Below are 27645 nucleotides of genomic sequence, written 5' to 3'. Positions count from 1 at the left end.
CTATTTAAATAATCTGAAAACAGTAATTTAAGTTACTGCCTTACCATCTACTATCCTTTAGCAACTGGAACAATTTATTTTTGTTTGTCATAAATTTAAATAAGTGATTTTGTGTCAAACAGTATCACATTTTGATTTTTCTTAGTTTTCACTTATCAGTGCATTAGTGTTTTCTTTGGTGGCAAAAAGGGGAAATTATTTTAAAAGTGTATTTGAAAGAGTAATAGAATTCTTTATGCCTTTGCCTAAAAGAGGGAATTTTATTGAGGAAAAAAGTGCCATTATTTGAAAAATTCTTGGACACATTTTATAAGAGACCCAGACTATCCAAGTTATTTAAAAAGATAAAAAGGCTTCCACATTCCAAGAAGGCAAGCAAAGTTATTTTTGAGTGTTTTTATTTGTAATAGCTAGCATATTTTTGGTTAAATCTGGCTCTTGACTTTTTATAAGCTATACCTACATTTTGCAACACATTGGGCACTTTGATTTATAGGACTTGGAACTGAATTTTAAATTTTAAATAATTCAGTTTTTATGGTTATGGTGTAGCTTTGTTTTTGTAGCATTATTGGCCATCCTTGTGATATATTTTCCGCTGAAGGCTTGATCAAAACATAATCCCAAATGTTGCGTTCATGGGATGATTTTACATCATAGTTTCCAAAATGAAAAATATTGTGGTAAAGGAGGACTGTATGTCTTCCACAGACAGAAAATTGATGACTAATGTTATGATAATATATTATTACTAGCCTCCTATTTATTGATAGCAGTCTACATTTTCCTTAGGTTATTTTGAAACCAATACTTTATTGGTCTGAATGCTTTAAAAAAATATTTTCCTTTGCTTTAGTGGGAGCAACACACAACGATTAAAAGTGAATGGACCTAGCGTCTGTCATACAGAGTGAAGTAAGTCAGGAAGAGAAAGACAAATACCATATACTAACACATATATATGGAATCTAAAAAAAAAAAAAAAATGGTACTGATGAACCTAGTTGCAAGACAGGAATAAAGATGTAGACATAGAGGGACTTCCCTGGTGGCTCAGTGGTTGAGAATCTGCCTGCCAATGCAGGGGACACAGGTTCGAGCTCTGGTCTGGGAAGGTCCCACATGCCGCGGAGCAGCTGGGCCCTGTTCTGGAGCCTGCAAGCCACAACTGCTGAGCCCGTGTGCCACAGCTGCTGAGGCCTGCGTGCCTGGAGCCTGTGCTCTGCAACGAGAGAGGCCACCACAATGAGAGGCCCGCGCACCGCAAGGAAGAGTGGCCCCCACTCAGCGCAACTAGAGAAAGCCCGTGCGCAGCAGTGAAGAGCCAACACAGCCAAAATAAATAAATAAATAAATAAATAAATTAGTTCCTTTAAAGAAAAATGCAGACATAGAGAATGGACTTGAGGACACAGGGTGGGAGGGGGAAGCTGGGGCAAAGTGAGAGTAGCATCGACATATATACACTACCGAATGTAAAATAGCTGGTGGGAAGCAGCAGCATAGCACAGGGAGATCAGCTCGGTGGTTTGCGATGACCTAGAGGGGTGGAATAGGGAGGGTGGGAGGGAGGCTCAAGAGGGAGGGGATATGGGGACATATGTATGCATATGGCTGATTCAGTTTGTTGTACTAACACAGAAACTAACACAGTATTGTGAAGCAATTATACTCCAATAAAGATCTATTTAAAAAAACTTTTTTTGAAAAAGTGAAACTTTAGAAAACCGGAAGTATGAATATGTATAAGTAAGTATGAAATAAATATTGATCTGATAGAACAAATACCTAGATAGCCATAATAGTTAATTACCCACTGATCTAATATCGGGTATAAATTTTAAAATGAATGTGCATAATTTTACAGTGGGACTAATCACTACTTATAATTTTTCCATAGGTTTTTATCGAGTCTAGAATGTCTAAAATGGCTTAATTCTTCTAGCCAAGACAACTACCAAGGAGAAAACAATGCTCCAAATTAATGTGACCTCTTAACAGAATATATGCTATCATGAAAATATTTTGAACAGAGGAAGAAATGAGTTACATGTTATACAGTAATCTAGTTTGGAATGTGTTTTTACTTTTATTTGGAAAATATTCACAATATTTAAAATGAAATAAAGTGCACTACAAAGAGATGAGTAAAGAATAGCTGTAACAGTGTTGGAGATAGTGAGGAATGTCTCTTGTGTAAATTAATATCCCAACATACATGGTTTCATCTTTACAGACTAGCCCAAAGTTGAATATAAAACAAAAATCTAAATTCTTTGGCTTTAAATGCTGAAAAGGCCCTTTTGTTCTGTTATTCACAAATTAAGCAAATGTAAACCAGAAATAGTGATTATGTCAACTTAGGATATTTACCAACATTATTAAGACTTTGAACTTAAAATTTACTGGAAATGACCCATAGCGCAGCTGGTTGGCCTACGTGATTAAGAATTCGTGTTCTTAGTCACATCTGCTTGTGTGTGTATTATTCCTACAATGGACTTATGAAGATGATTCTGACATATGGCAAATATCAGTATTTCCTGTTATTAAGATGTAACACTGAAATTGATTATGGAAGGTGAAAACTTCTATATTCAGTCACTAATAGTGTTCCTGAAGTACCAGTAAGGTTCAAAATTTAATCAAGGGAAAACTATTTTATAGTTACTTCCTCTGACAAAGTCTGAGGAAAAAAAAATAACTCATTATTAAAGGCTGTTTGAATGATTAAATATGTAATTTCATGAAATATAGAGACTTCAGTAATGTTTGTCCTAGATAACATTGTGTTGAGTACTTGATCAAACAATGTTGGAGTTTCCGACAAACATTTCTTTTGTTTTTTTTCAGTTTTTTTTTTCTTTTCTTACTGCCTTTTACTATGGTAACTGAGATGTCTGCTATTGACCAAATGGTTGTGATCATTTGTAGCTCCCATTGTCTTAAATAACTACAATCATCCCTCAGTAACTGTGGGGGATTGGTTCCAGGACCCTCCAGATACCAAAATCTGTGGATGCTCAAGTCCCTTATATAAAATGGTGTGATATTTGCATATAATCTATGCACATCCTTCCATATACTTTAAATCATCTCTAGATTACTTATAATACCTAACACAATGTAATGCTATTTAAATAGTTGTCAGTTGCCCATGTGTGGCAAATTCAAGTTTTGCTTTTTGGAACTTACTGGAAATTTATTTTTCCTGAATATTTTTGATCCACAGTTGGTTTAACCAGTGGATGTGGAACCTGTGGATACAGAGGGCCGACCGCATATAATCCACAAATTGCATATCTGCAACCACTGATAAAACCACCCCACATCTGGGTTAGGTTGCAACTACAAAGGAATACTTGACATAGCAAAAAGAGAATTAGGAAACAAAGAACAACTGTGAGTCCTAAGGCACTCATATTTTCATTAGCAGTCTCTCTACATGTTTCATATTACACTATGATCAGCTGTCTAAAGACAGACTAAGAGGTAGCAATAGCAAATAAATATGAATCCTGGATTCATTACTTTAGAAATAGTAAGGGTATAAATACTTGTTTAAGAAAGAAAATGATTATTCATTCTATGCCTAGAGGTACTGATACCTGTGTTTGCTTTATCAGCTTGCCCAACAGCAGGTGGAAAATGTCTTGGGAAAAATTACTGAGAGTAAAAATAAACTGGCCTATGAAAAGGGAAGACTACAGGTAATGAGATTTCATTTTTTGATTTTTGTTTTCTAATTTTTTAATGCCAGTTGTCAAGCTAAATTTTGCTGGATTTTGAGAGGACTTAGCTCTGTCATTTACTAATTCGATAACTTTGGACAAGTTTTTAAGCCTCCCTAAGTTTGGTCCCTCATTCAAATCCAGGTGACTTCTATCTACACACCTATAATATAATACTGAAACCTAAAATTGTGAAGCCAACGCTCATTCTGTGACAGTATAAAACTTTATTATAATTATTTTATGCATGGTCATTTGCTGCCAATGTAGAAAGCCTATGTTCTCTCTCTCTTTATTGAAGTATAGATGATTTACAGTATTACATTAGTTTCAGGTGTACAACAGAGTGACTCAATAGTTTATAGATCATATTCCATTTAAAGTTATTATAAAATATTGGCTATATTCCCTGTACTGAACAATCAGTCCTTGTAGCTTATTTATTTTATACATACTAGTTTGTACCTCTTAATCCCCTACCCCTGTTTTGCCCCTCCCACCTTCCTTCCCCCCACTGATAACCAGTAGTTTATTCTCTATTTCTGTGGGTCTGTCTCTGTTTTGTTATTTTCATTGCTTTGTTTTATTCTTTAGATTCCACATATAAGTGTTAACATATAATATTTGTCTTTCTTTGTCTGACTTATTTCACTAAGTACAATACCTTTCAGGTCCATCCATGTTGTTGCAAATGGCAAGATTTCATTCCTTTTTATGGCTGAATAATATTCTCTCTCTCTCTCTCTCTCTATATATATATATATATATATATCTGTGTGTGTGTATATATACATACACATATGTATATATATATAGAGAGAGAGAATATATATATATATATTCTCACATCTTCTTTATCCAGTCATCTGTTGATAGACTCTTAGGTTGATTCCATATCTTGGCTATTGTAAATAATGCTGCTATGAACGTTGGTTTTTTTTTCCCCCCCTAAAATAATGGGTTTATTGACATATAATTCACGTTTAAAGTGTACAATTTAGTGGTTTATAGTACATTCACAAAGTTGTGGAATCATTACCACTGTCTAATGCCAGAACATTTTCATCGTGACAAAAAGAAACCCTGTACCCACTAGCAGTCATTCCCCATTCTCGCCTTCCCCTAGCCTCTGCCAACCACTAATTTACTCTCTGTCTCTGTAGATTTTCCTATTCAGGATGATGTTTAACTTTTTGAAGTGTAAAAAAGAATTCTTTTTTTTTTTTTTAACCACCCCCCCCAGCTGCTTTCCCCCCTTGGTGTCCATATGTTTGTTCTCTACATCTGTGTCTCTATTCCTGCCCTGCAAACTGGTTCATCTGTACCATTTTTCTAGGTTCCACATATATGTGTTAATATACGGTATTTGCTTTTCTCTTTCTGACTTACTTCACTCTGTATGACAGTCTCTAGGTCCATCCACGTCTCTGTGAATGACCCAATTTCATTCCTTTTTATGGCTGAGTAATATTCCATTGTATATATGTGCCACATCTTTATCCATTCGTCTGTCGATGGGCATTTAGGTTGCTTCCATGACCTGGCTATTGTAAATAGTGCTGCAAGGAACATTGGGGTGCATGTGTCTTTTTGAATTATGGTTTGCTCAGGGTATATGCCCAGTAGTGGGACTGCTGGATCACCTGGTAATTTTTAGTTTTTTTAAGGAACCACCATACTGTTCTCCACAGTGGCTGTATCAATTTACATTCCCACCAACAGTGCAAGAGGGTTCCCTTTTACCACACCCTCTCCAGCATTTGTTGTTTGTAGATTTTCTGATGATGCCCATTCTAACTGGTGTGAGGTGATATGTCATTGTAGTTTTGATTTGCATTTCTCTAATAATTAGTGATGTTGAGCAGCTTTTCATGTGCTTCTTGGCCATCTGTGTCTTCTTTGTAGAAATGTCTATTTAGGTCTTCTGCCCATTTTTGGATTGGGTTGTTTGTTTTTTTAATATTGAGCTGCATGAGCTATTTATATATTTTGGAGATTAGTCCTTTGTCTGTTGATTTGTTCTCCCATTTTGAGGGTTGTCTTTTCTTCTTTATGGTTTCCTTTGCAGTGCAAAAGCTTTTAAGTTTCATTAGGTCCCATTTGTTTATTTTTGTTTTTATTTCCATTTCTCTAGGAGGTGGGTCAAAAAAGATCTTGCTGCGATTTATGTCAAAGAGTGTTCTGCCTAGGTTTTCCTGTAAGAGTTTTATAGTGTCCGGTCTTACATTTAGGTCTCGAATCCATTTTGAGTTTATTTTTGTGTATGGTGTTAGGGAGTGTTCTAAGTTCATTCTTTTACATATAGCTGTCCAGTTTTACCAGCACCACTTATTGAAGAGACTGTCTTTTCTCCATTGTATATCTTTGTGATAGATTAGTTGACCATAGGTGCATGGGTTTATCTCTGGGCTTTCTATCTTGTTCCATTGATCTATATTTCTGTTTTTGTGCCAGTACCATATTGTCTTGATTACTGTAGCTTTGTAGTATAGTCTGAAGTCAGGGAGTCTGATTCCTCCACTTCCGCTTTTTTCCCTCAAGACTGCTTTGGCTATTCGGGGTCTTTTGTGTCTCCATACAAATTTTAAGATTTTTTGTTCTAGTTCTGTAAAAAATGCCATTGGTAATTTGATAGGGATTGCATTGAATCTGTAGATTGCTTTGGGTAGTATAGTCATTTTCACAATATTGATTCTTCCAATCCAAGAACATGGTATATCTCTCCACCTGTTGGTATCATCTTTAATTTCTTTCATCAGTGTCTTAATAGTTTTCTGCATACAGGTCTTTTGTCTCCCTAGGTAGGTTTATTCCTAGGTATTTTATTTTTTTTGTTGCAGTGGTAAATGGGAGTGTTTCCTTAATTTCTCTTTCAGATTTTTCATCATTAGTATATAGGAATGCAAGAGATTTCTGTGCATTAATTTTGTATCCTGCAACTTCACCGAATTCATTGATTAGCTCTAGTAGTTTTCTGGCGGCATCTTTAGGATTCTCTATATATAGTATCATGTCATCTGCAAACAGTGACAGCTTTACTTCTTCTTTTCCAATTTGTATTCCTTTTATTTCTTTTTCTTCTCTGATTGCTGTGGCTAGGACTTCCAAAACTACATTGAATAATAATGGTGAGGGTGGATATCCTTGTTCCTGATCTTAGAGGAAATGCTTTCAGTTTTTCACCATTGAGAATGATGTTTGCTGTGGGTTTGTCATATATGGCTTTTATTTTGTTGAGGTAGGTTCCCTCTATGCCCACTTTCTGAAGAGTTTTTATCATAAATGGGTGTTGAATTTTGTCAGAAGCTTTTTCTGCATCTATTGAGATGATCATATGGTTTTTATTCTTCAAATTTTTACTATGGTGTATCACGTTGATTGATTTGTATATGTTGAAGAATCCTTGCATCCCTGGGATAAATCCCACTTGATCATGGTGTATGATTCTTTTAATGTGTTGTTGGATTCTGTTTGCTAGTACTTTGTTGAGGATTTTTGCATCTATATTCATCAGTGATATTGGTCTGTAATTTTCTTTTTTCGTAGTATCTTTGTCTGGTTTTGATATCAGGGTGATGGTGGCCTCATAGAATGAGTTTGGGAGTGTTCCTTCCTCTGCAATTTTTGGAAGAGTTTGAGAAGGATGGGCGTTAGCTCTTCTCTACATGTTTGATAGAATTCACCTGTTAAGCCATCTGGTCCTGGACTTTTGTTTGTTGGAAGATTTTTAATCACAGTTTCAATTTCATTACTTGTGATTGGTCTGTTCATATTTTCTGTTTCTTCCTGGTTCAGACTTGGAAGGTTATACCTTTCGAAGAATGTGTCCATTTCTTCCAGGTTGTCCATTTTATTGGCATAGAGTTGCTTGTAGTAGTCTCTTAGGATACTTTGTATTTCTGCGGTGTCTGTTGTAACTTATCCTTTTTCGTTTCTAATCTTATTGATTTGAGTCCTCTCCCTCCTTTTCTTGATGAGTCTCGCTAATGGTTTATCAATTTTGTTTATCTTCTCAAAGAACCAGCTTTTAGTTTTATTGATCTTTGCTGTTGTTTTCTTTGTTTCTATTTCATTTATTTCTGCTGTGGATCTTCATGATTTCTTTCCTTCTGCTAACTTTGGGTTTTGTTTGTTGTTCTTTCTCTAGTTCCTTTAGGTGTAAGGTTACATTGTTTATTTGAGATGTTTCTTGTTTCTTGAGGTAGGATTGTATTACTATAAACTTCCCTCTTAGAACTGCTTTTGCTGCATCCCATAGGTTTTGGATCGTCGTGTTTTCATTGTCATTTTCTCTAGGTATTTTTTGATTTCCTCTTTGATTTCTTCAGTGATCTCTCTTGGCTATTTCGTAACGTATTGTTTAGCCTCCATGTGTTTGTGTTTTTTATGTATTTTTCCCTGTAATTGATGTGTAATCTCATAGCGTTTTGCTCAGAAAAGATGCTTGATATTATTTCAATTTTCTTAAATTTACTGAGGCTTGATTTGTGAACCAAGATGTGATCTATCCTGAAGAATGTTCCATGCGCATTTGAGAAGAAAGTGTAATCTGCTGTTTTTGGATCGAATGTCCTATAAATATCAATTAAATCTATCTGGTCTATTGTGTCATTTAATGCTTGTGTTTCCTTATTAATTTTCTGTTTGGATGATCTGTCCATTGGTGTAAGTGAGGTGTTAAAGTCCCCCACTATTATTGAACATTGGGGTTTTTGAATTAGTATTTTCATTTTCTCCAGATATATACTTGGGAGAAATTGCTGGATTATATGGTAGTTCTGTTTTTAGTTTTTTGAGGAACCTCCATACTGTTTTCCACATGGCTGCAACAATTTACATTCCCACCAGCATTGCACTAGGGTTCTCTTTTCTCCACATCCTTGCCAACGTTTGTTATTTGTGGTCTTTTTGATGAAAGCCGTTCTGACAGGTGTGAGGCGATATCTCATTGTGGTTTTGATTTGCATTTCCCTGATGATAAGCAATGTTGAGCATCTTTTCATGTGCGTGTTGGCCCTCTGTACATCTTCTTTGAAGAAATGTGTATTCAGGTTTTCTGACCATTTTTTTAATTGGGGTGTTTGGGTTTTTTGATATTGAGTTGTATGAGCTGTTTATATAGTTTGGATATTAAACCCTTATGAGTCATTACATTTGCAAACATTTTCTTCCACTCAGTAGGTTGTCTTTTCATTTTGCCAATGGTTTTCTTTGCTGTGCAAAAGCTTTTAAGCTTAATTAGGTCCCATTTGTTTTATTTTTGCTTTTGTTTCCTTTGCCTTAGGAGACAGAACCAAAGAAAGATTGCTACAATGTATGTCAAAGAGTGTTCTGTGTTTTCTTCTAGGAGTTTTGTGGTTTCAGGTCTTACATTCAAGTCTTTAATCCATTTGAAGTTAATTTTTGTAAATGGTATAAGTTAGTGGTCCATTTTCTTTCTTTGGCAACTGCCTGTCCAATTTCCCCAACACAGTTTATTGAAGAGACTACCTTTTTCCCATTGTATATTCTTGGTTCCTTTGTTGTAAAATAATTGACCATATATGTGTGGTTTTCTTTCTGGACTCTGTTTTTTTCCGTTGATCTATGTGTCTCTTTTTATTCCAGTACCATACTATTTTGATTACTGTAGCTTTGTAATATAGTCAGAAGTCAGGGAGAATATGTTAATTCCAACTTTGTTCATTTTTCTCAGAATTGCTTTGGCTATTCAGGATCTGTTGTGGTTCAATATAAATTTTATGATTATTCTAGTTCTGTGAAAAATGTCATGGGTATTTTGATAGGGATTGTATTAAATCTGTAGATTGTGTAGTATGGACATTTTACCAAAATTTCTGTGAACATGGGATATCTTTCCATTTCCTTATATCATCTTTAATTTCCTTCACCAGTGTTTTATAGTTTTGGAGAGTAGGTCTTTCACCTTCTTGGTTAAGATCATGCCTAGGTATTTTATTCTTTTGGTGTGATTTTAAACAGGATTGTTTTGCTTTCTCTTTTTGATTGTTCATCGTAAGAGTATAGAAAAGCAACAGATTTCTGTATATTAATCTTGTATCCTGCAACTTTACTGAATTAATTTAATAGTTCTTTGGTGGAGATTTTAGGGTTTTATATATAAGTATAATGTCATCTGCAAATAGTGACAGATTTACCTTTTCCCTTCCAGTTTGATGCCTTTTGTTTCTTTTTCTTGTCTGATTCCTGTGTCTAGGACTTCCAATACTGTGTTAAATATAAATGGGAAGAGTAGGCATCCTTGTCTTGTTCCTGATTTTAGAGGAAAAGCTTTCAGCTTTCCAACATTGAGTATGATGTTAGCTGTGGGTTTGTCATAAATGGCCTTTATTTATGTTGAGATATGTTTCATCTATACCAACTTTGATGAAAGTTGGTATCATGAATGGTTGTTGAATTTTGTCAAATGCTTTTTCTACATCTGTTGAGATGATCATGTGATTTTTATCCTTTCTTTTGTTAATGTGGTGTATCACATTTATCAATTTGTAGGTATTAAACCATCCTTGCATCCCTGGAATAAATCCTGCTTGATCACGGTATATAATCCTTTTTATAATTGTTGAATTCAGTTTTCTAATATTTTGTTGAGAAGTTTTGCAACTATATTCATCAGAGATGTTGGCCTATAATTTTCTCTTTTTTTGTGGTGTCTTTGTCTGATTTTGGTATCAGGGTAATCGTGGGCTCATAGAATGAATTTGGGAGTGTTCCCTCCTCTTCAGTTTTTTGGAGTAGTTTGAGAAGGATAGGTATCAGCTCTTCTTTATATGTTTGTTATTGATAGAATTTCCCTGTGAAGCTGTCAGGTCCTGGACTTTTGTTTGCTGGGAGTTTTTTGATTACTAATTCAATTCCACTGCTAGTGATCAGTCTGTTCAGATTATCTCTTTCTTCCTCATTCAGTCTTGGAAGATTGTATGTTTCTAGAAATTTATCCATTTCTTCTAGGTTGTCCAGTTTGTTGGCATATAGCTGTTCATAGTATTCTCTTCTGATGTTTTTTTGTACCTCTGTGATATCAGTTGCAATTTCTCCTCTTTCAGTTATTATTTTGTTCATTTGTGTCCTCTGTCATTTTTTCTTAAAGAGCCTGGCTAAAGGCTTATTGATTTTATTTATCTTTTCAAAAAACCAGCTCTTAGTTTCATTGATCTTTTCTATTGGTGTTTTTTTTTTAGTCTCCTTTTCATTCATTTCCTCTCTGATCTTTATTATTTCCTTCCTTTAGCTGACTTTGGGCTTTATTCTTTTTCTAATTCCTTTAGATGGTGTGTTAGGTTGTTCATTTGAAATTTTTCTTTTTTCTTGAGGTAGTCCTGTGTCGCCATAAACTTCCCTCTTAGGACTGTTTTTGCTGCATCTTGTAGATTTTGGCAAGTTGTGTTTTTATTTTCATTTGTTTCAAGGTATTTTCTGATTTCCTCTTTGATTTCTTTACCTACCCATAGGTTTTAATATCATGTTGTGTAGTCTCCACATGTTTGTGGTTTTCCCATTTTTCTTCCTGTAGTTGATTTCTAGTTACATACCATTGTGTTCAGAAAAAATGCTTGATATAATTTCTGTTCTCTTAAATTTGTTGAGACTTGTTTTATGGCCTAGCATGTGATCTATCCTGGAGAACATTCCATATGCATTTAAACTTTATTTATTTATTTTTTTTTCAATTTTTGGCTGCATTGGGTCTTCATTGCTGTGTGCAGGCTTTCTCTGGTTGTGGCACGTGGGGGCTGTTCTTCATTGTGGTGCGCAGGCTTCTCATTGCAGTGGCTTCTCTTGTTGTGGAGCACGGGCTCTAGACGCACGGCCTTCAGTAGTTGTGGCACGCGAGCTCCAGAGCGCAAGCTCAGCAGTTGTGGCGCATGAGCTTAGTTGCTCCGTAGCATGTGGGATCTTCCCAGGCCAGGGCTCGAACCTGAGTCCCCTGCATTGGCAGGTGGACTCCCAACCACTGCGCCACCAGGGAAACCCCCATATGCATTTAAAAAGAATGTGTATTCTTCTGTTTTGGGATGTAAGGTCCAGTAGATATCTATTAAGTCCAACTGGTCTAATGTGCCATTTAAGACCACTGTTTCCTTATTGATTTTCTGTCCATTGATGCAAGTGGCATGTTAAAGTCCTGTACTATTATTGTATTGTTGTCATTTTCTCCCTTTATGTCTGTTAATATTTGCTCTATATGTTTAGATGCTCCTGATTAGGTTCGCCTATATTATGTACATATATGTTAATGAAAGTTAATACTATTGTTGTACAGATCCCTTTATTATTATATAATGCTGTTTGTTGTCTTTTGTTATAGACTTTATTTTAAAGTCTACTTTGTCTGATATGAGTATTGCTACCCCAGCATTTTTTTCCTCTTCCATTTACATGAACTGTCTTTTTCCATCCCCTCACTTTCAGGCTGTGTGTGTGTCTCTGAGATTAGTCTCTTGCAGGCAGCATATAGATGGGTCTTCATTTTTATCCAGTCAGCCACCCTATGTCTTTTGACTGGAGCATTTAATCCATTGATATTTAAAGTGATTATTGATAAGTGTGTACTTATTGCCATTTTGTCACTAGTTTTCTGGTTGTTTTTCTAGTTCTTCTCTGTTATCTTCTTTTACTTCCTTCCCTTGTGGTTTGGTGATTTTCTTTAGTGGTGTGCTTGTATTCTTTTCTCTAGTTTCTGTGTATCTATTGTAGGTTTTTTACTTGTGGTTACTGTGGAGTTCATATATGTTGACCTAGAGCTTATTTTAAACCAATAGTCATTTAAGTTCAGATACATTTATACACTTTTAAAAAGCTACATTTTTTATTCCCCTCCCCCACATTTTGTGTTTTCAATGTCATATTTTACATATTCATGTCTATCCCTTAACTGTTTATTGTAGTTATAGTTGATTTTATAATTTTTGTCTCTTAATCTTGTACTAGCTTATTTAAGTAGTTGATCCACAACCTTTACCTTATATTTGCCTTTACTAGTGGGATTTACCTTTCCTATAAATTCTTCTTGTTGTAGCCTTTTCCACTTAGAGAAGACCCTTTAACACTTGTAACATCAGTTAGATGAACTCTCTTAGTTTTTGCTTCTCTCAGAAGTTCTTCATCTCTCTTTCAATTCTGAATAATAATTTTGCTGGGTAGAGTATTCTGGCTTGTAGGTTTTTCCCTTTCAATACTTTAAATATATCATGCCACTCCCTTCTGACCTGCCAAGTTTCTATGGAAAAATCAGCTGATAGCCTTACGGAGGTTCCATTGTATGTTACTCTTTTTTTTTTCTTGCTGCCTCTAAAATTCTCTCGTTAACTTTTGCCATTTTAATTATGATATGTCTTGGTGTGGGTCTTCTTAGGTTCATCTTATTTGGAACTCTTTGTACTTCCTATACTTAGAAATCTGTTTCTTTCTTCATCCTCAGGAATAAATTTTTTCAGCCATAATTTCATCAAATACATTTTTAACCTTCTTCTCTTGCTTTTCTCCTTCTAGGACCCCTAAAATGGGAATGTTGTCCCAGAGGTTCCTTCAACTATCCTCATTTTTTAAAATTTGTTTTCCTTTTTTGCTCTTCTGAATTGGTGATTTCCAATATTGTATCTTCCTGATTACTTATGCATTCTTCTGTATCTCCTAGTCTGTTATTAATTCCTTTTAGTGTACTTTTCACTTCAGTTATTATGATCTTCAGCTCCAACTGGTTCTTTTTTATATTTTCTAGTCCCTTGTTAAAATTCTTACTCTGTTCATCTATTCTTTTCCCAAGTTCAGTTAGCATTTTCATTAATAATGCTTTGACCTCTATATCTGGTAAATCATTTATCTCTATTTCATTAGTTGTTTTTTCAGGGGTGTTTTTCTTTTGTTTGAAATAAATTCTTTTATCTTCTCATTTTGTTTAACTTTCTGTATCTCTAGGTAAAAGTTACTTATCCCAAACTTAAAGGGGTGTCCTTGTGTGGGAGTCCCTGTGCACTCTGCTCCTGTCCAGTGGCTTTGTTGGGAGAGCTGAATCTGAAGTGAGCACAGGTTACCTCTTCCCCCAGGGTGTGCTGGCAGTTACCACCTTGGTGGGAGGTAGGGAGGGTCTCCTCCTACCCTCCAAAGATGGAGGGGCTAGAGCCAGAGCCAGGTGTGAGCTGGCCCTTCTCCTATGCTCAATGGCTATAGCCACCCTATCAGGTGTAGGGCCAGGTATCAAGGTGCTGGAGCAGAAGCCCTAAGGGTCAGGTCCAGGCTGGTTTTGTTCCCTCTTAAGTGTGCACTCCCTCTCCCCTCCAGCAGTGGCAGCCTTCGCCCTAGTGGGCAGCTGCATCGGAGCAAAAGGGTCCAGAGTAGGTGCCTGGTGTGGGCTGGGGTGTGCACTGGGATGGTCCCAGCACATCAGTAGGAGTTCCAAGTAGCTCCTGCCCCACCACTTCTGCACACACTGGTAATGATTGCCCTCACCCTATTCAGATGCAGGGCCCAGTCTGAACCGCTCCATCTCCCCCAAGTGCTTATCCTCCTTGACAGTGGCAGCCTTTACCTAGTGGGGAGCTGCTCCAGAGCAAGAGGGGCTGGAGCTGGCATCTGTGCAGGCTAGGGCAGCTATTGGGGTGGTCTTGGGACACCGGCCAGAGCCCCAGGCCATTTTTAATTTGTTTCCTCTACCTTGTTCCTGGGAGTAAGCAAGCATGTGTGCGCTCTTCAGGAGCAGAGTCTCAGTTTCTTACAGCTTGCTGGTATGTCCCACTGATTTTCAAACCAGCTAGTGGGATTCATCTTTCCATTGTTGGTCCCCAGGACTGGGGTTCCTAATATGTGGTTCAAGCCCCAAAATCCCCAGGGAGGATCTCTGAACCTGTGATATCCCCTCCTCTTCTGTATCCCTACTAGGGACATAGGTCCCGACCTGATCACTTCTCCCTTCCTACCAAACTCTGTGGATCTTTCTTTGCAGCCTTGGTTGTAGACATCTTTCTGCCAGTCTCCAGTTTGTTTTCACTGAGAGCTGCTACACATATAGATGTATTTTTGATTTGTTTGTAGGGGTAGGTGAGCTCAGCATCATCCTACTGCACCATCTTGATTCCCTCCATCGCATATGTTCTCCTTTTTGCAGAATTTTTATAACATTCCTAAAAAGAAATAACCTGGAAATTGAGATGCAAGGCAATAGAATTGACTTGTGCATGAGATGATACTGTTCTTTCACTCCATGTGAGTTTTGTCCCTAAAGTGTCCTCAGAGCAGGAAGCTTGCCACTAATAAGGCTAGACCTGCCTTAAACCAACTTCAGTAGAAACATTGAAGTCTAAATTAGTGGTTCTCAGCCTTAGCTACACAGTAGGCTCCCCTGGGGAATTTAAAAAACTCTTCATGCTAGGAAGTATATGATATCTGCCATTTACTTTGCAATGAATCATTAAAAAAAGAAAAAAGAAAATAGTTTGATAGGTTGATAGAGAAAATGATGGATGGATATATGATAAGTAAGTATAAAAATGTTAATGGTTGAATTTGAATGGCAGGTGTATGCACGTTTCAATTTTTCTGTATATTTAAATTTTTTCATAATAAAATATAAAGGGGAAACTCCCCATGACCGGGCTTGCACCCCAGAGCAATTAAATCAGAATCTCAGGGAGTAAGTCGTAGGCTTCAATCAATACTTTTTAAATCCCTGGTGATTCCAATGTGCAACCATAGTTGAGCACCACTGGACTGAATGGTATGAAGTGAAGTCTGGTTAGGCTTGGCAGCTATAGAGCTGACTGAATAAGTAATCTCCCTAGAGATTTGCCGAACACCTCAGTGTTAATCTTATCTCATCTGCCCAAGGGACTTACCATAGGGTTAGCAGACAAGATCCAGCCCAGAAATGGCAGGTGTTCTGAAAGGCAGTTGATAAACCATGGTTGTGAAGCAGTATGTTGTCCAATAAAAAGATAAAGCTATTTGGCCACTATTTGTGTGCTTTTAATTAATATTTTCCAGAGGCAGCGATGCAGTTAAATATAATCATCTATACTTGTGTAACCTTGCACAAGTCTTAATTTTCTTGTTTCATCTTATTCACCTATGAAATGAGCTGGGGAAGTACACCTCTCTTATTTACTTCTCACTGGGAAAGGTGATCAGTGTAATAGGCTGGGTATATACTTTCTCCTTTGTGACACTAATCATCTCGTAGAAGCTGTGGCCCATGATTTTGACCTGCTTTTAGCTTTCCCAAGAGAAATGAAGTATATTTTTAAGTGTGTGAGAAAAATCTTAAATACTCATAGCCGAATCTTAAAACCTTGAAGCCAAATTTTAGCTAGGAGTGGAATACATTTTAAGATTTATTAGTGAGTCTGATGTTACCTATCTAACCTTTTAAACCTTGATTACATGTTAGAGATCATCCTTATAATCTTAAGGAAAATACATACCTTTTTTTCTGCCCATATTCCTGTAATAAGGGCTGAAGCTTTTTGATAGCCTTTGAAAGGTGAAACACTTTTGAAACTATTGATTCACTGGTGTTTTTATGTCATACCTTGGATTGGCACATTCCAAAAGGCACTGACCTCATCAGCCCAAGGGAAAGTGCTCTTATATAGCACTTATTCTTTTTTTTTTTTAATTGACAATCTTGTGTTAGTTGCTGGTGTACAGCAAACTGGTTCAGTTTTATATATATGTGTGTGTATATATGTTCTTTTGTTTGTTTTTTTGCGGTACGCAGGCCTCTCACTGTTGTGGCCTCTTCCGTTGTGGAGCACAGGCTCCGGACGCACAGGCTCAGCGGCCATGGCTCACGGGCCCAGCCGCTCCGCGGCACGTGGGATCTTCCCGTACCGGGGCACGAACCCGTGTCCCCTGCATCGACAGGCGGACTCTCAACCACTGTGCCACCAGGGAAGCCCTATATGTTCTTTTTCATATTCTTTTCCATTATACTTTATTTTTAAAAAGTATAGCTTCCTGTGCTACATAATAGGACCTTGTTTATTTTATACACAGTAGCTTGCATCTGCCACTCCCAAACTCCTAATTTATCTTCCCCCCCACTTTCTCCTTTGGTAACCATAAGTTTGTTTCTTATGCCTAGGAGTCCGTTTCTGTTTTGTAAATAAGTTCATTTGTATCATATTTTAGAGTCCACATATAAGTGATATCATATGGTATTTTTCGTTCTCTGAGTTACTTCACTTAGTATGATAATCTCTAGGGCCATCCATGTTGCTGCAAATGGCATTAGTTCATTCATTTTTTTTTTTTTTTTTTGCGGTACGTGGGCCTCTCACTGTTGTAGCCTCTCCCGTTGCGGAGCACAGGCTCCGGACACGCAGGCTCAGCGGCCATGGCTCACGGGCTTAGCCGTTCCGTGGCATGTGGGATCTTCCCAGACCGGAGCTCGAACCCGTGTCCCCTGCACCGGCAGGCGGACTCTCAACCACTGCACCACCAGGGAAGCCCCAGTTCATTCTTTTTTATGGCTGAGTAATAGACCATTGTGTGTGTGTGTGTGTGTGTGTGTGTGTGTATACACACACACATCTTCTTTATCCGTTCATCTATCGATGGATATCTTGGTTGCTTCTATGTCTTGGCTATTGTAAATGTATAGCATATTACTCTCGCAAGATAATCTAAAAGAAGAGCTACATATTAAATGTAATCAAAACAATAGTCTGCTGTGTGTTCTCTCAATTGGATTATAATCGATTAAAATATTACATATGAACCATATTAGATAAAATATTGCGTTGTCAAAATTAACTTAATGTAAATACCGGGTTTTAGGTGTTAATGCAGACTGTCAGAAACTGTCGCCTCACACTCAAACATGATTTTAGTTTCATATATGGTGCTGTATACTATTGCATTATCTAAATATGCCCAAATGTATTTATCCTTTTTTTTTTTTTTTTTGCGGTACATGGGCCTCTCACCGTTCTGGCTAATCCTTTCTTATGTCGATGGATATTTAGACAGTTTTCAGTTGTTTGCAAATAATGCTGATGTGATGAATTCTTGCACATGTCTTTGTACTCATCCAAAATATTCTCTATTCTAGGTATAATTCTTAGGATGAGAATTGCTGGGTTGTATGATGTACATAAATTGAAATTTACTAGAGTTTGTCAAATTTCTCCTAAAAGTAATTATACCAGTTTAGAAAGCAGTCTATATAAGAAGATGTAGAGTGACATGTGTTAACATGGATGAATCTTATAAAATAATACTACATGGGCTTCCCTGGTGGCACAGTGGTTGAGAGTCTGCCTGCCAATGCAGGGGACAGGGGTTCGTGCCCCGGTCCAGGAGGATCCCACATGCCGCGGAGCGGCTGGGCCTGTGAGCCATGGCCGTGGAGCCTGTGCTCCGCAACAGGAGAGGCCACAACAGTGAGAGGCCCGCATACCGCAAAAAAATAAATAAATAATAATAATACATACTGTTTAGGGATACATTTATAGTAAAATTATTAAAAAGGAATAAGCATGATAAAACATCAAATTCAGGATCGTAGTTAACTCCAGGATGGAAGAGATTTAGTTGGATTAGGCTACACAGAGGGTTTCAACTATATTAGTAATGTTTTATTCTTTTTAAGTTGAGTGATGAATAGAAGGGATGTTGCTATATATGCCTGAAAGATTTCCAACATTTTTTTTATAAATTTATTTTATTTATTTGTTTATTTTTGGCTGCATTGGGTCTTCATTGCTGCATGCAGGCTGTCTCTAGTTGCGGTGAGCTGAGGCTACTCTTCATTGCAGTGCGTGGGCTTCTCATTGCGGTGGCTTCTCTTGTTGCGGAGCACGGGCTCTAGGCCCGCGGGCTTCAGTAGTTGTGGCTCGCGGGTTCTAGAGCACAGGCTCAGTAGTTGTGGCGCACAGGCTTAGTTGCTCCGCAGCATAGGGGATCTTCCTGGACCAGGGATCGAACCCGTGTCCCCTGAATTGGCAGGAGGATTCTTAACCACTGCACCACCAGGGAAGCCCAACACCTTTTTCTTGTCTTTAAACATATGTTAGTTAGTGCTTTATGCTCACTTTAATCTACCACTGGCCCCATCACTCTTATACCAACTGGATTCAAATATTATGTTAGCTGCCTAGCCCCTTAGGAGCAGCTGCATTTATGACCTTAATTTAGAGATTATTTAAAGGTTTTGTTTGTTTTGTTTTAGTAAATTTTTATTGAACTATAACATATTATACAGAAAAGTACACAGGGTACAGTTAATGGATTTTCACAAAGTAGAGGTAACCATGTGACCAGCACACAGAATATTCCCAGCACCCAGAGCCCATTTCATAGCCTTTTTCAGTCACCATTCCCCATGATGTTACTATCCATCATCCTGACTTCTAATACCCCAGATTAATTTTTGAACTTTGTATAATAATACAGTATATACTTTTTGTGTGTCTTGTTTCTTTCACCCAGCATTATAATTGAGAGATTCATCAATGTTGTTTGTTGTTGTACTTCTTTGGTTTGAATTGCTTCATGGAATTATATGAATATTATTAAGGGTGCTGTGCTGAAATTATCAGTTTTATGAATGTATTTTCATACTTCTAGTCAAAATACATAACTCTGGCAGTTTAGGTTGTTTCAACTCTGTAGCTCATTTCAAACTTTGGGGTAACGTTGTAGGCTTGTCCTACTTTATTTCCAACTTATATGTATCGAAGAAGAAAAAAACCTAGGAAATTTATTAATAGCATTAATTTAGAATACTTGAATTATAAAACACATAAAAATAAGTTCCTTTTCATCCATTCTTAGGTGTCTCACAGTTTCTATAGTGTTATATTTTATATTAGAAAATATATGTAAGGGGCAATATTAGGGTAGGAGATTAAGAAGTACAGACCACTGTATAAAATAAGCTACAAGGATATATTGTACATCACATGGAATATAGCCAATATTTTATAATAACTATAAATGGAGTATAATCTTTAAAAATTGTGAATCACTATGTTGTACAGTTGAAACTTACATAATATTATAAATCAACTATACCTCAATTTTTAAAAATATGTATCTATATATATTTAGATAATTTGAAACAATAGGAGGATATGACCTTGACCGAAATACTGGTATTTCCGAGACTGCCTGGTATGCTAGCTATGGAAACTACTTGGATTTTAATGACACAGAAACATCAGATCTCTGAGGGCAGCAGGATTTATTTGCTTTTGTGTTCTTCCCCATTTCAGTGTCCTGAATTAGAAATCCTTCCAAAAAATAAACCCAGTATAAAAATTAAAGTGCTTTATAGATGAGAACATGCCATCTGACAGGTTTCAGGGCATTTTATTGAGTACTCTGAGGCTGGGGGTAGCGTAAATTACCTGAGAAATATTGTGGAATAAGGATATCCTGTGTTTTGTTTGAAGAGAGGCAAATCTAAAATTCTTGAGTGTTCATCAGTATTTTCCACTGAGTTCTAAGGTTAACAGCAGTTTGCTTACGTTTATTTTGTTTTGTTTTTGTTTTTTTTTTTTGCGGTACGCGGGCCTCTCACTGTCGTGGCCTCTCCCGTTGCGGAGCACAGGCTCCGGACGCGCAGGCCCAGCGGCCATGGCTCATGGGCCCAGCTGCTCCGTGGCATGTGGGATCTTCCCGGACCGGGGCACGAACCCGTGTCCCCTGCATCGGCAGGCGGACTCTCAACCACTGCGCCACCAGGGAAGCCCTGCTTACGTTTAAAATGAGAATAAGTGTTGCATCAATACCTCCCTTTAGAGGCAGCCATTCTAATTCTGAACCTTAAGTGAATACACTTAAGGGGGAGCCATGGAACATGTTTTATACTGTGGAAAAGAGCACCAGAAACAGGCAAAGATGAGAAAAAGAAGGATTCTTCTGATGGAACAAGAGAGATTTCCTGAGACAAAATGTGTTTTCATGTAGCCTTTCTAAAAAAAACTAAGTATTAGCACTCAAATTTTAACAGTTCTTGAAAACAATCAGTGGCTACAACCAAGAGGAGTTTGCCCTTCAGAGGTGGGAAACAAGAAAAGATACTGAGAGAGGAAAAAGTTTATTTAAATTAAAAATTTTGGATGAAATTTTTTCTGATTCAGAGATAGGCTCAGTAATGTTAACTGTTGATTTGTATTGAGAGGGTTGGGAATAAGAGGAAGAAAATGTAGAAATACACACAATTTGGAGATTTGTGAGTAAATATTAATGATTTTATTCCCCCAGATCATCTTTTCTTTAAAGTGAAAGATGTGAGTAGCCAGCTTTATGAGTTAGTTTTCAAATATAATTCAGCCTATAAGAACTCTGTTAATTCAACTTTCGTAATTCTCTGTGGGTAAACACAAGACTCTTGTCTCCTTACATATTGACAATTCTAATTATCCGTACTCAGAAAGGGTTTTGAATACTAGATACCACAATTCCTTTAAAATTGAAATATTTTACCCACAACGTCTCACTGTTATATTCATGAGTCATGTTAATTTGGAGTTTCCATAAATGCTATAAACCAAATGAATTATCTCAGTACATGTATAGGGCTATAGCCTACTTTTATTTGTTGAAATAGCGATTTTAGTTGAAATAGCATCATTAGAGGGCTTCCCTGGTGGCGCAGTGGTTGAGAGTCCGCCTGCTGATGCAGGGGACACGGGTTTGTGTCCCGGTCCGGGAAGATCCCACATGCCGCGGAGCGGCTAGGCCCGTGAGCCATGGCCACTGAGCCTGCGCATCCGGAGCCTGTGCTCCACAACGGGAGAGGCCACAACAGTGAGAGGCCCACGTACCGCAAAAACAAAAACAAAAACAAAACAGCATCATTAGAAAACCTTAGGATTGCTTTTTACAAGTTTTAAGGATTTTCTGTGGTTTTTTTTTTTTGCATAACTTGTGACATCTTTTTTTTTTTTTCTGTTTTGGAGTATATATATATATTTCATTAATGAGACTTGTTTTTTTATTCTTCTATTTTTTCTCTAGATAAAAGTTAAGCAGCTAGAAGAACAACTACGTTCTTTTACTGAAACCAGTTCACAGAACGACCATCTACGCAAGTTCAGTAAGGCACTAGAGGGCAAATATGCTCAGGTGTGATTAATAGCTATAAAACAGATTGCTTCTATGTTGTTTTAATTAGCTTTTAAGAAATTGGTGCCTTTCTCCCCACCTCACCATATGATCCCAGAAAGATGAATATTCTCTCACTTGACTCAATTTATCAAAAATATTTTTAAACACCCTTGATGTACAAGGTTCCACTCAACCACAGAAGAATTCATAAAGATGCCTGAAGCAGTATTGGGACACTCAAGTTGCTTATGCTCTAATTGCAGGATTAGGAATGTACTCAGCAGACTTTATTATAGAACAGAAGGTTATGCCTTTCAGAGACAAAATAGATTGTATTGTGAGCATGTATAGGGAACATCATCATGATGAAAGCATCGAGAATCTCTATCATAGAGGAAGTGGTTTTTTAATTTGAGCCTTAAAACTTTCGGCAGACGTGAGGAACAAGTATCTTTGGGTTTTTGTGGGTTTTTTTGCGGTACGCGGGCCTCTCACTGTTGTGGCCTCTCCTGTTGCAGAGCACAGGCTCCAGACGCGCAGGCCCAGCGGCCATGGCTCACGGGCCCAGCCACTCCACAGCACGCGGGATCCTCCCGGACTGGGGCACGGACCCATGTCCCCTGCATCAGCAGGCGGACTCTCAACCACTGCGCCACCAGGGAAGCCCTCTTTGGGTTTTTAATTACAGGCAAACGCAGAACTCATTGCCAACAAGATATACCTGCAATAGCGCACTTGAAAGAGGTATTAGTAGTGAAGGTGCTTACTTGTTAGCATGGTGGCTATTGAGACTGAAAACCGTTCATAGGTCACATAACAATTTAACATACGAACAGAGAAAATTAGACAAAGAAGATATATAAAACATTTAGTGAAGAAAATAATCCAGGAATATGTTACTAAAAGAAAGTGATTCATTTCAATGATTTACAAATTTATCACATTATTTATTTTTAATTTTTAACACTGTAAGCATGTCTAACTTCTTTAACTATAATGTTTGTGTATGTATATCCTTGGTAACCAAGCAACTAGAATGTGTCTTCAAATGGAAGGCTGCTAGGGTTCTAACAATCTGACTCTACTGGTAAAGGGGACCTCATTAGATACGCTTTGTTTCTTCACTAGGACATACTTTACACTAGTATTTTCTTCATTCTGAAAGCAAACGAACACATTTTTAGGTATATTTTCCATCCCAGCTTCATTTAGAACGTTGTGTTGTTTCTCATAGTAAAGGGGGCACTCACTGAAAAATAATTCTAGGTTTAGTTGATTTTGTCTTTTTAAATTGGTGATGCCTCCAAGAAGAAGGAAGTCTCCAGAGAGGCCTGCATCTTCAAAATTCCTTGAAAGCTATAGGCCCCATGTCAACAATATAAAGGAACGAACTTCATCAGCTGGTTTGCCCAGTGTTAGGCCAAACCCTACACGCCATGTGACCTTTGCACCTACCCTGGCTTCTGTGAGGTCTTCTCAGGAGATCGGAGACTCTAGGATCTCTCTAAAGACTCTTTTGAATGCCATTAAAACCATGGAGGGAAGACTGGAAGGTAAAATAGACATTCTTGCCTCAAGACCATTAAATGATGAGTCACCAAATTTTCTTTACCGGGATTCGGTAAGTGAAGGCCACAAATTAAATCATAAGGAAATTTCAGATTTATACAACGATGAAGAAAAGTAGTAACATATAGAAAGATAACATTTGGAGGTGTGAGTAACAACAAGGAAAGAACTTCTTCACAAACAGGAAAAACTGATGATGTAGATCAAAACCATCATTCTGGCTCTTGCATACTTAATTTTTGTTTTGGACACAGAAATGTCATATTTGGCTTAAGAGTAACCATTGAGATTTTTACTCTAATTTTCACTTTAAAAATTAATGCTAATAGTCTTAACATTTATAGTAAAATGGGTAAAGCCTGATTTTAAAGTAGAAATACATAAATAGAAGCCCCGAGAACTTGAACACTGGAGAATACTTTCCAAAGAAAACTTACTACAGCATCCATCTTCGTTTGATATTTAAAAATAGAAAGTACTATAGATTGTCTTCTAGAGTTAACTACTATTTAGACCCTTTTTGTAAGCACTTTTGCTAGTGGCCTTTTCATATTTATAAATATTTTATAAACACTGGTAAAATTATAAAAACTATATTCTTCCTAATGTACTTTTCTAGAACAAAATCCAGTAGGTTTTGAAAACCTATTATAAGTTAGCATCTTTTGTACTATTCTTGAATCCTTGCAGAAGAAATTAAAGTATTTTTAATGTTACACGTTAAAAGTTATAAGGAAGTATAATATTGAGGAAGATGTGGGTGAAAGGCATTCTTCTTTGCTGCTGTTTGGAGTGCCCTTTTCCTGTGGAGGGCAATTTGGCTTTGTTTATCACTTTACGCCCACAGTTGTACTTTTTCCTACAGATACACTAGCTTATACATAAGACATGTTTACAAGGTTACTTTCTGAAGTATTGTTTGTTATTAGCAAAAGACTAGAAACAACCAAAATTCCATCAGTAAGAGGCTGGCTAAATAAACCATGGTATACCCATAGTTTGGAATACTGTTTGAAGATATATTTATCTTAATCATAACATATCTATTATTAGGTTAAAACAGTCAAGGCTCAGAAGAGTATACAGAGTATTTTAATATTTGTGTGCAAAAGGATTGGGGCGATGAAGTATACATATGTATTCACTTTTGAATAGAGTCTCTCTAAAATGAATCGTAATAAATTGGCAACATTATTTTCGAGGAAGGAAACTGGGTGGCTGGGAGATTTTTCACTTTATCCTTTTGTACCTTAAGAGTAATGTGAATGTTCTACCCATCCAGAATAATTTTATGAACACTTTATTTTCAACAGAAGTAAAAGTAGAGAAAGGATGGTCTTTTCATCAAATGTGCTAAAGCAATTGGGTATCATATGCAAAAACAAAAAAACAGAATACCTCTTACCATATATAAAAATTAACTCAAAATGGATGAAAGCCCTAAAGGTAAAACCTAAAACTGTAAAACTTCTGAAACATAGGATGAAACCATTGTGATCTTGGATTACACAAAGATTTCTTAGATTTGACATCAAAAGCATGATCCATAAAGGAAAAAATGTAACATTGACAATGTATGCTCTTCAAAGACATTGTTAAGAAAATGAAGAGAAAAGCTACAGGCTGGGGGAAAAAACATTTGCAAATCACATATCTGATAAAGGTCTTGTCTCCACAGTTTATTAAAAACTCTCAAAACTCACTAAGAAGGAAAGACAATCCGAAAAAAAAAAGGCACAAAGTATTTGAACACACGTTTCACCAAAAAAGATATATGGATGATAAATAAGCACTTGAAAAGATGTTAAACATCAGTTATTAGGGAAATGCAAATTGAAACTGCAGTGAGATACTACCACACACTATTAGAATGTCTAAAATTGAAAAACTGATTACCCCAAGTGTTAGTGAAGATGTGGAGGAACTCTCATACATTGCTGAAGGGAATGTAAAATCACTCAGCCACTGGGGAAAATAGTTTGGTAGTTTCTTTAAAAGTGATACATATTACTACCATACAACCCAGCCATTCCACTCCTATGCATTTACCAAAGATAAATGAAAGCGTATGTCTACACAAAGATCTGTATACAACTGCCCAGAGCAGCTCTACTTGTAATAGCTTAAAACTGGAACAGCTCAAGTGTTCAGCAGAACACTGTTCAGCAACATAAAGAAGACTGAGTGAATCTCAAAATAACTGTGCTGAGTGAAAAATCATTCAAAAATGAGTACATAAAATATGATTTCATTATATAAAATTCTAGGAAATAAAAGTGAATTTGATTGTGACAGAAAACAGGTCAGTGGTAGCCTTGGGTGGATGTGTAGGAACAGGGAGAGATAGAAGTGGGGGAAATTACAAAAAGGCATAAGGGAACTTTTGGGATAATGGAAGTGTTCATTATCATGATTATGGTTTATACATATATCAAAACTGTACACTTTAAATATACATAGCTTATTGTATGTCAACTATATCTCAGTAAGGCTGTTTTAAAAAATATGAATGTATTATACTGAAATTAATTATTTTTAAATGTTTAAAATAACATTCTTGAAATGACAAAAACAGTTGCGATAGAGAACAAATTAGTGGTTGCCAGGGGACATGGGATGAGTTTGGGGGAGGGTGTGAACACAGAGAAGTAGCACAGTGAGTTCTTTGCGGCAATGGAGCAGTTCTGTATCTTGATTGTCGTGATCACAGGAATATGTGCATGGGATCAGATTACATAGAGCTGTGTGCATGTGTGCATACACAGATGAATGCAGGTTAAAAAAATGGTGAAAATTGTAAGTTTTGTAGTCTAGTTAATCTCATTAAAGTCAGTTTCCTGGTTTTAATGTTGAACTACAATATAAGATGTCATCATTAGAAGCAGGGAAAAGAGTGCATGGGGACTCTGCACTAATTTTGTAACCTCCTGTGAGTCTGTATTTCAAGATAAAGTATTTTTTAAAAGAGTAGTATTTAGAATAGTATGATCATCTGAAATAACTGTGTAGATATGCTAGAAGTATTTCAGAGATGTAAAATTCTAATACTTCTAATTAGGATTAGGACACTATTTAGAACACTTCTGTAACACTGTTTTCTTGACACTATTTAGTGCTTCTTCACCTTTGGTTTTATGATATTAATTTACGTTGTATTTTCAAATTCTGTGATAATCAGTTTCTCCCGTTTTTCATCTTAGCATCATTGTCTTATCTCCCTCACCTTCATTCTGTGCTTTCATAGAGATTGACATATATTAGAGATTTGCCCATGTTTATTAAGATTTTTTTTTGCTTTGTAGTTTTAAGGGGAAAAACAGCTACTAAAGCTAGTTTTTATTTACAATAATATATAAGCATATTTAATTAAACATTTTAAATTTGGTTTCTAAATTGCTGTCTTATTCTAATTGCTGATTGATTGTGCTTTAGGAGAATCATTTATCATTTCTTTTTTTCCACTAAGGTGAAATCCATTCTTGAAAAGAATGAAGGGGAGCTCTCACGAGTTGTGAAGGTTCGTGCTGCAGCTCTGAAAGAGACTCAGAAGTTGAAAGGTGACCTCGAAGCTTTGGAGGACAGGGGGAACAAGAAGGCAAGACATCAGTCCTTTCTGAAGTCTGTTACTGAAATGAAGCGCTTCTGAAATCTTTCATGAGCCATATTCTTTCTTTTCTTGTTACCTTTAGTAAAAAAAGAATGAGGATTGATCAGAGGAGGATTTTTTTTCCCTAAAAAAGGATAACTTTAGAAGAGCTCTAAAATATTTCCCTTAAAAATACATGATTTAACTCCCAATGGTTTTTTTTTTCTTCCTGTCTTAATCAAAAGTCCTATTTTTTTCTGTTGAAACACATCTGACCTTGGTATTAATAACCACCTACTTATGTTCTATTAATGTGATATAACACTGCTAAGATTTTATATTAAGTCAAATTACCAAATGCTTTCTGCTTAACAGTGTGTGTACTTAGTGGGAAGAGGGGTAACATCCCAAACTTCTTGACAGCAGGTGCTAGATTTTGCCCCTCTGAAGAGGGCTGTGAGTCACATCATTCTTCAGCAGCTTCCACTTTCTCTTATGGTCCTTTTTCCTCAGATAATTCTGATGGGCTTCAAATGTGTTATTTTCTTCTGACTCCATGGTAAGATAGCTGAGGAGGGCTAGCACAGGCCAGTCTGGGACCCCCTCTAGACCCAAGAAGCTGTTGGTCCTTATGTCTCTAGTTGATATATGTGCTGGACACGACAATAGTTAGGATGCACTGCAGAG

The 27645-nt window shown here is 36.8% G+C and overlaps 2 protein-coding genes across 3 annotated transcripts in view; one reads left to right on the top strand and one right to left on the bottom strand.

Annotated features, from left to right (window-relative positions):
- The window catches only part of CCDC150 (coiled-coil domain containing 150), an 88653-nt gene that overhangs the window by 39545 nt on the left and 21463 nt on the right, over positions 1–27645 (top strand). The window contains 3 exon segments of the mRNA XM_089916550.1: positions 3627–3710; positions 21714–21821; positions 26839–26967. Of these exon segments, the coding sequence (XP_089772676.1) occupies positions 3627–3710; positions 21714–21821; positions 26839–26967 (321 nt within the window).
- The window catches only part of GTF3C3 (general transcription factor IIIC subunit 3), a 95571-nt gene continuing 83618 nt past the window's right edge, over positions 15693–27645 (bottom strand). Inside the window, exon 18 of one of the 2 annotated variants that reach the window (XR_016394070.1) lies at positions 15693–27055. The gene's annotated coding sequence lies outside the window, so the exon portion shown is untranslated. The remainder of the gene's footprint in view (positions 27056–27645) is intronic. The other variant, XR_016394069.1, reaches the window with a different exon arrangement.

The sequence above is a fragment of the Delphinapterus leucas genome, chromosome 8, assembly GCF_059928025.1.
Source record: "Delphinapterus leucas isolate spDelLeu-1000000601 "Yukka" chromosome 8, BTC_Dleu_Yukka2, whole genome shotgun sequence".
NCBI lineage: Eukaryota > Metazoa > Chordata > Mammalia > Artiodactyla > Monodontidae > Delphinapterus > Delphinapterus leucas.
Note: the sequence above shows the minus strand (reverse complement) of the source record. Positions and strands in the feature narration are given on the sequence as shown.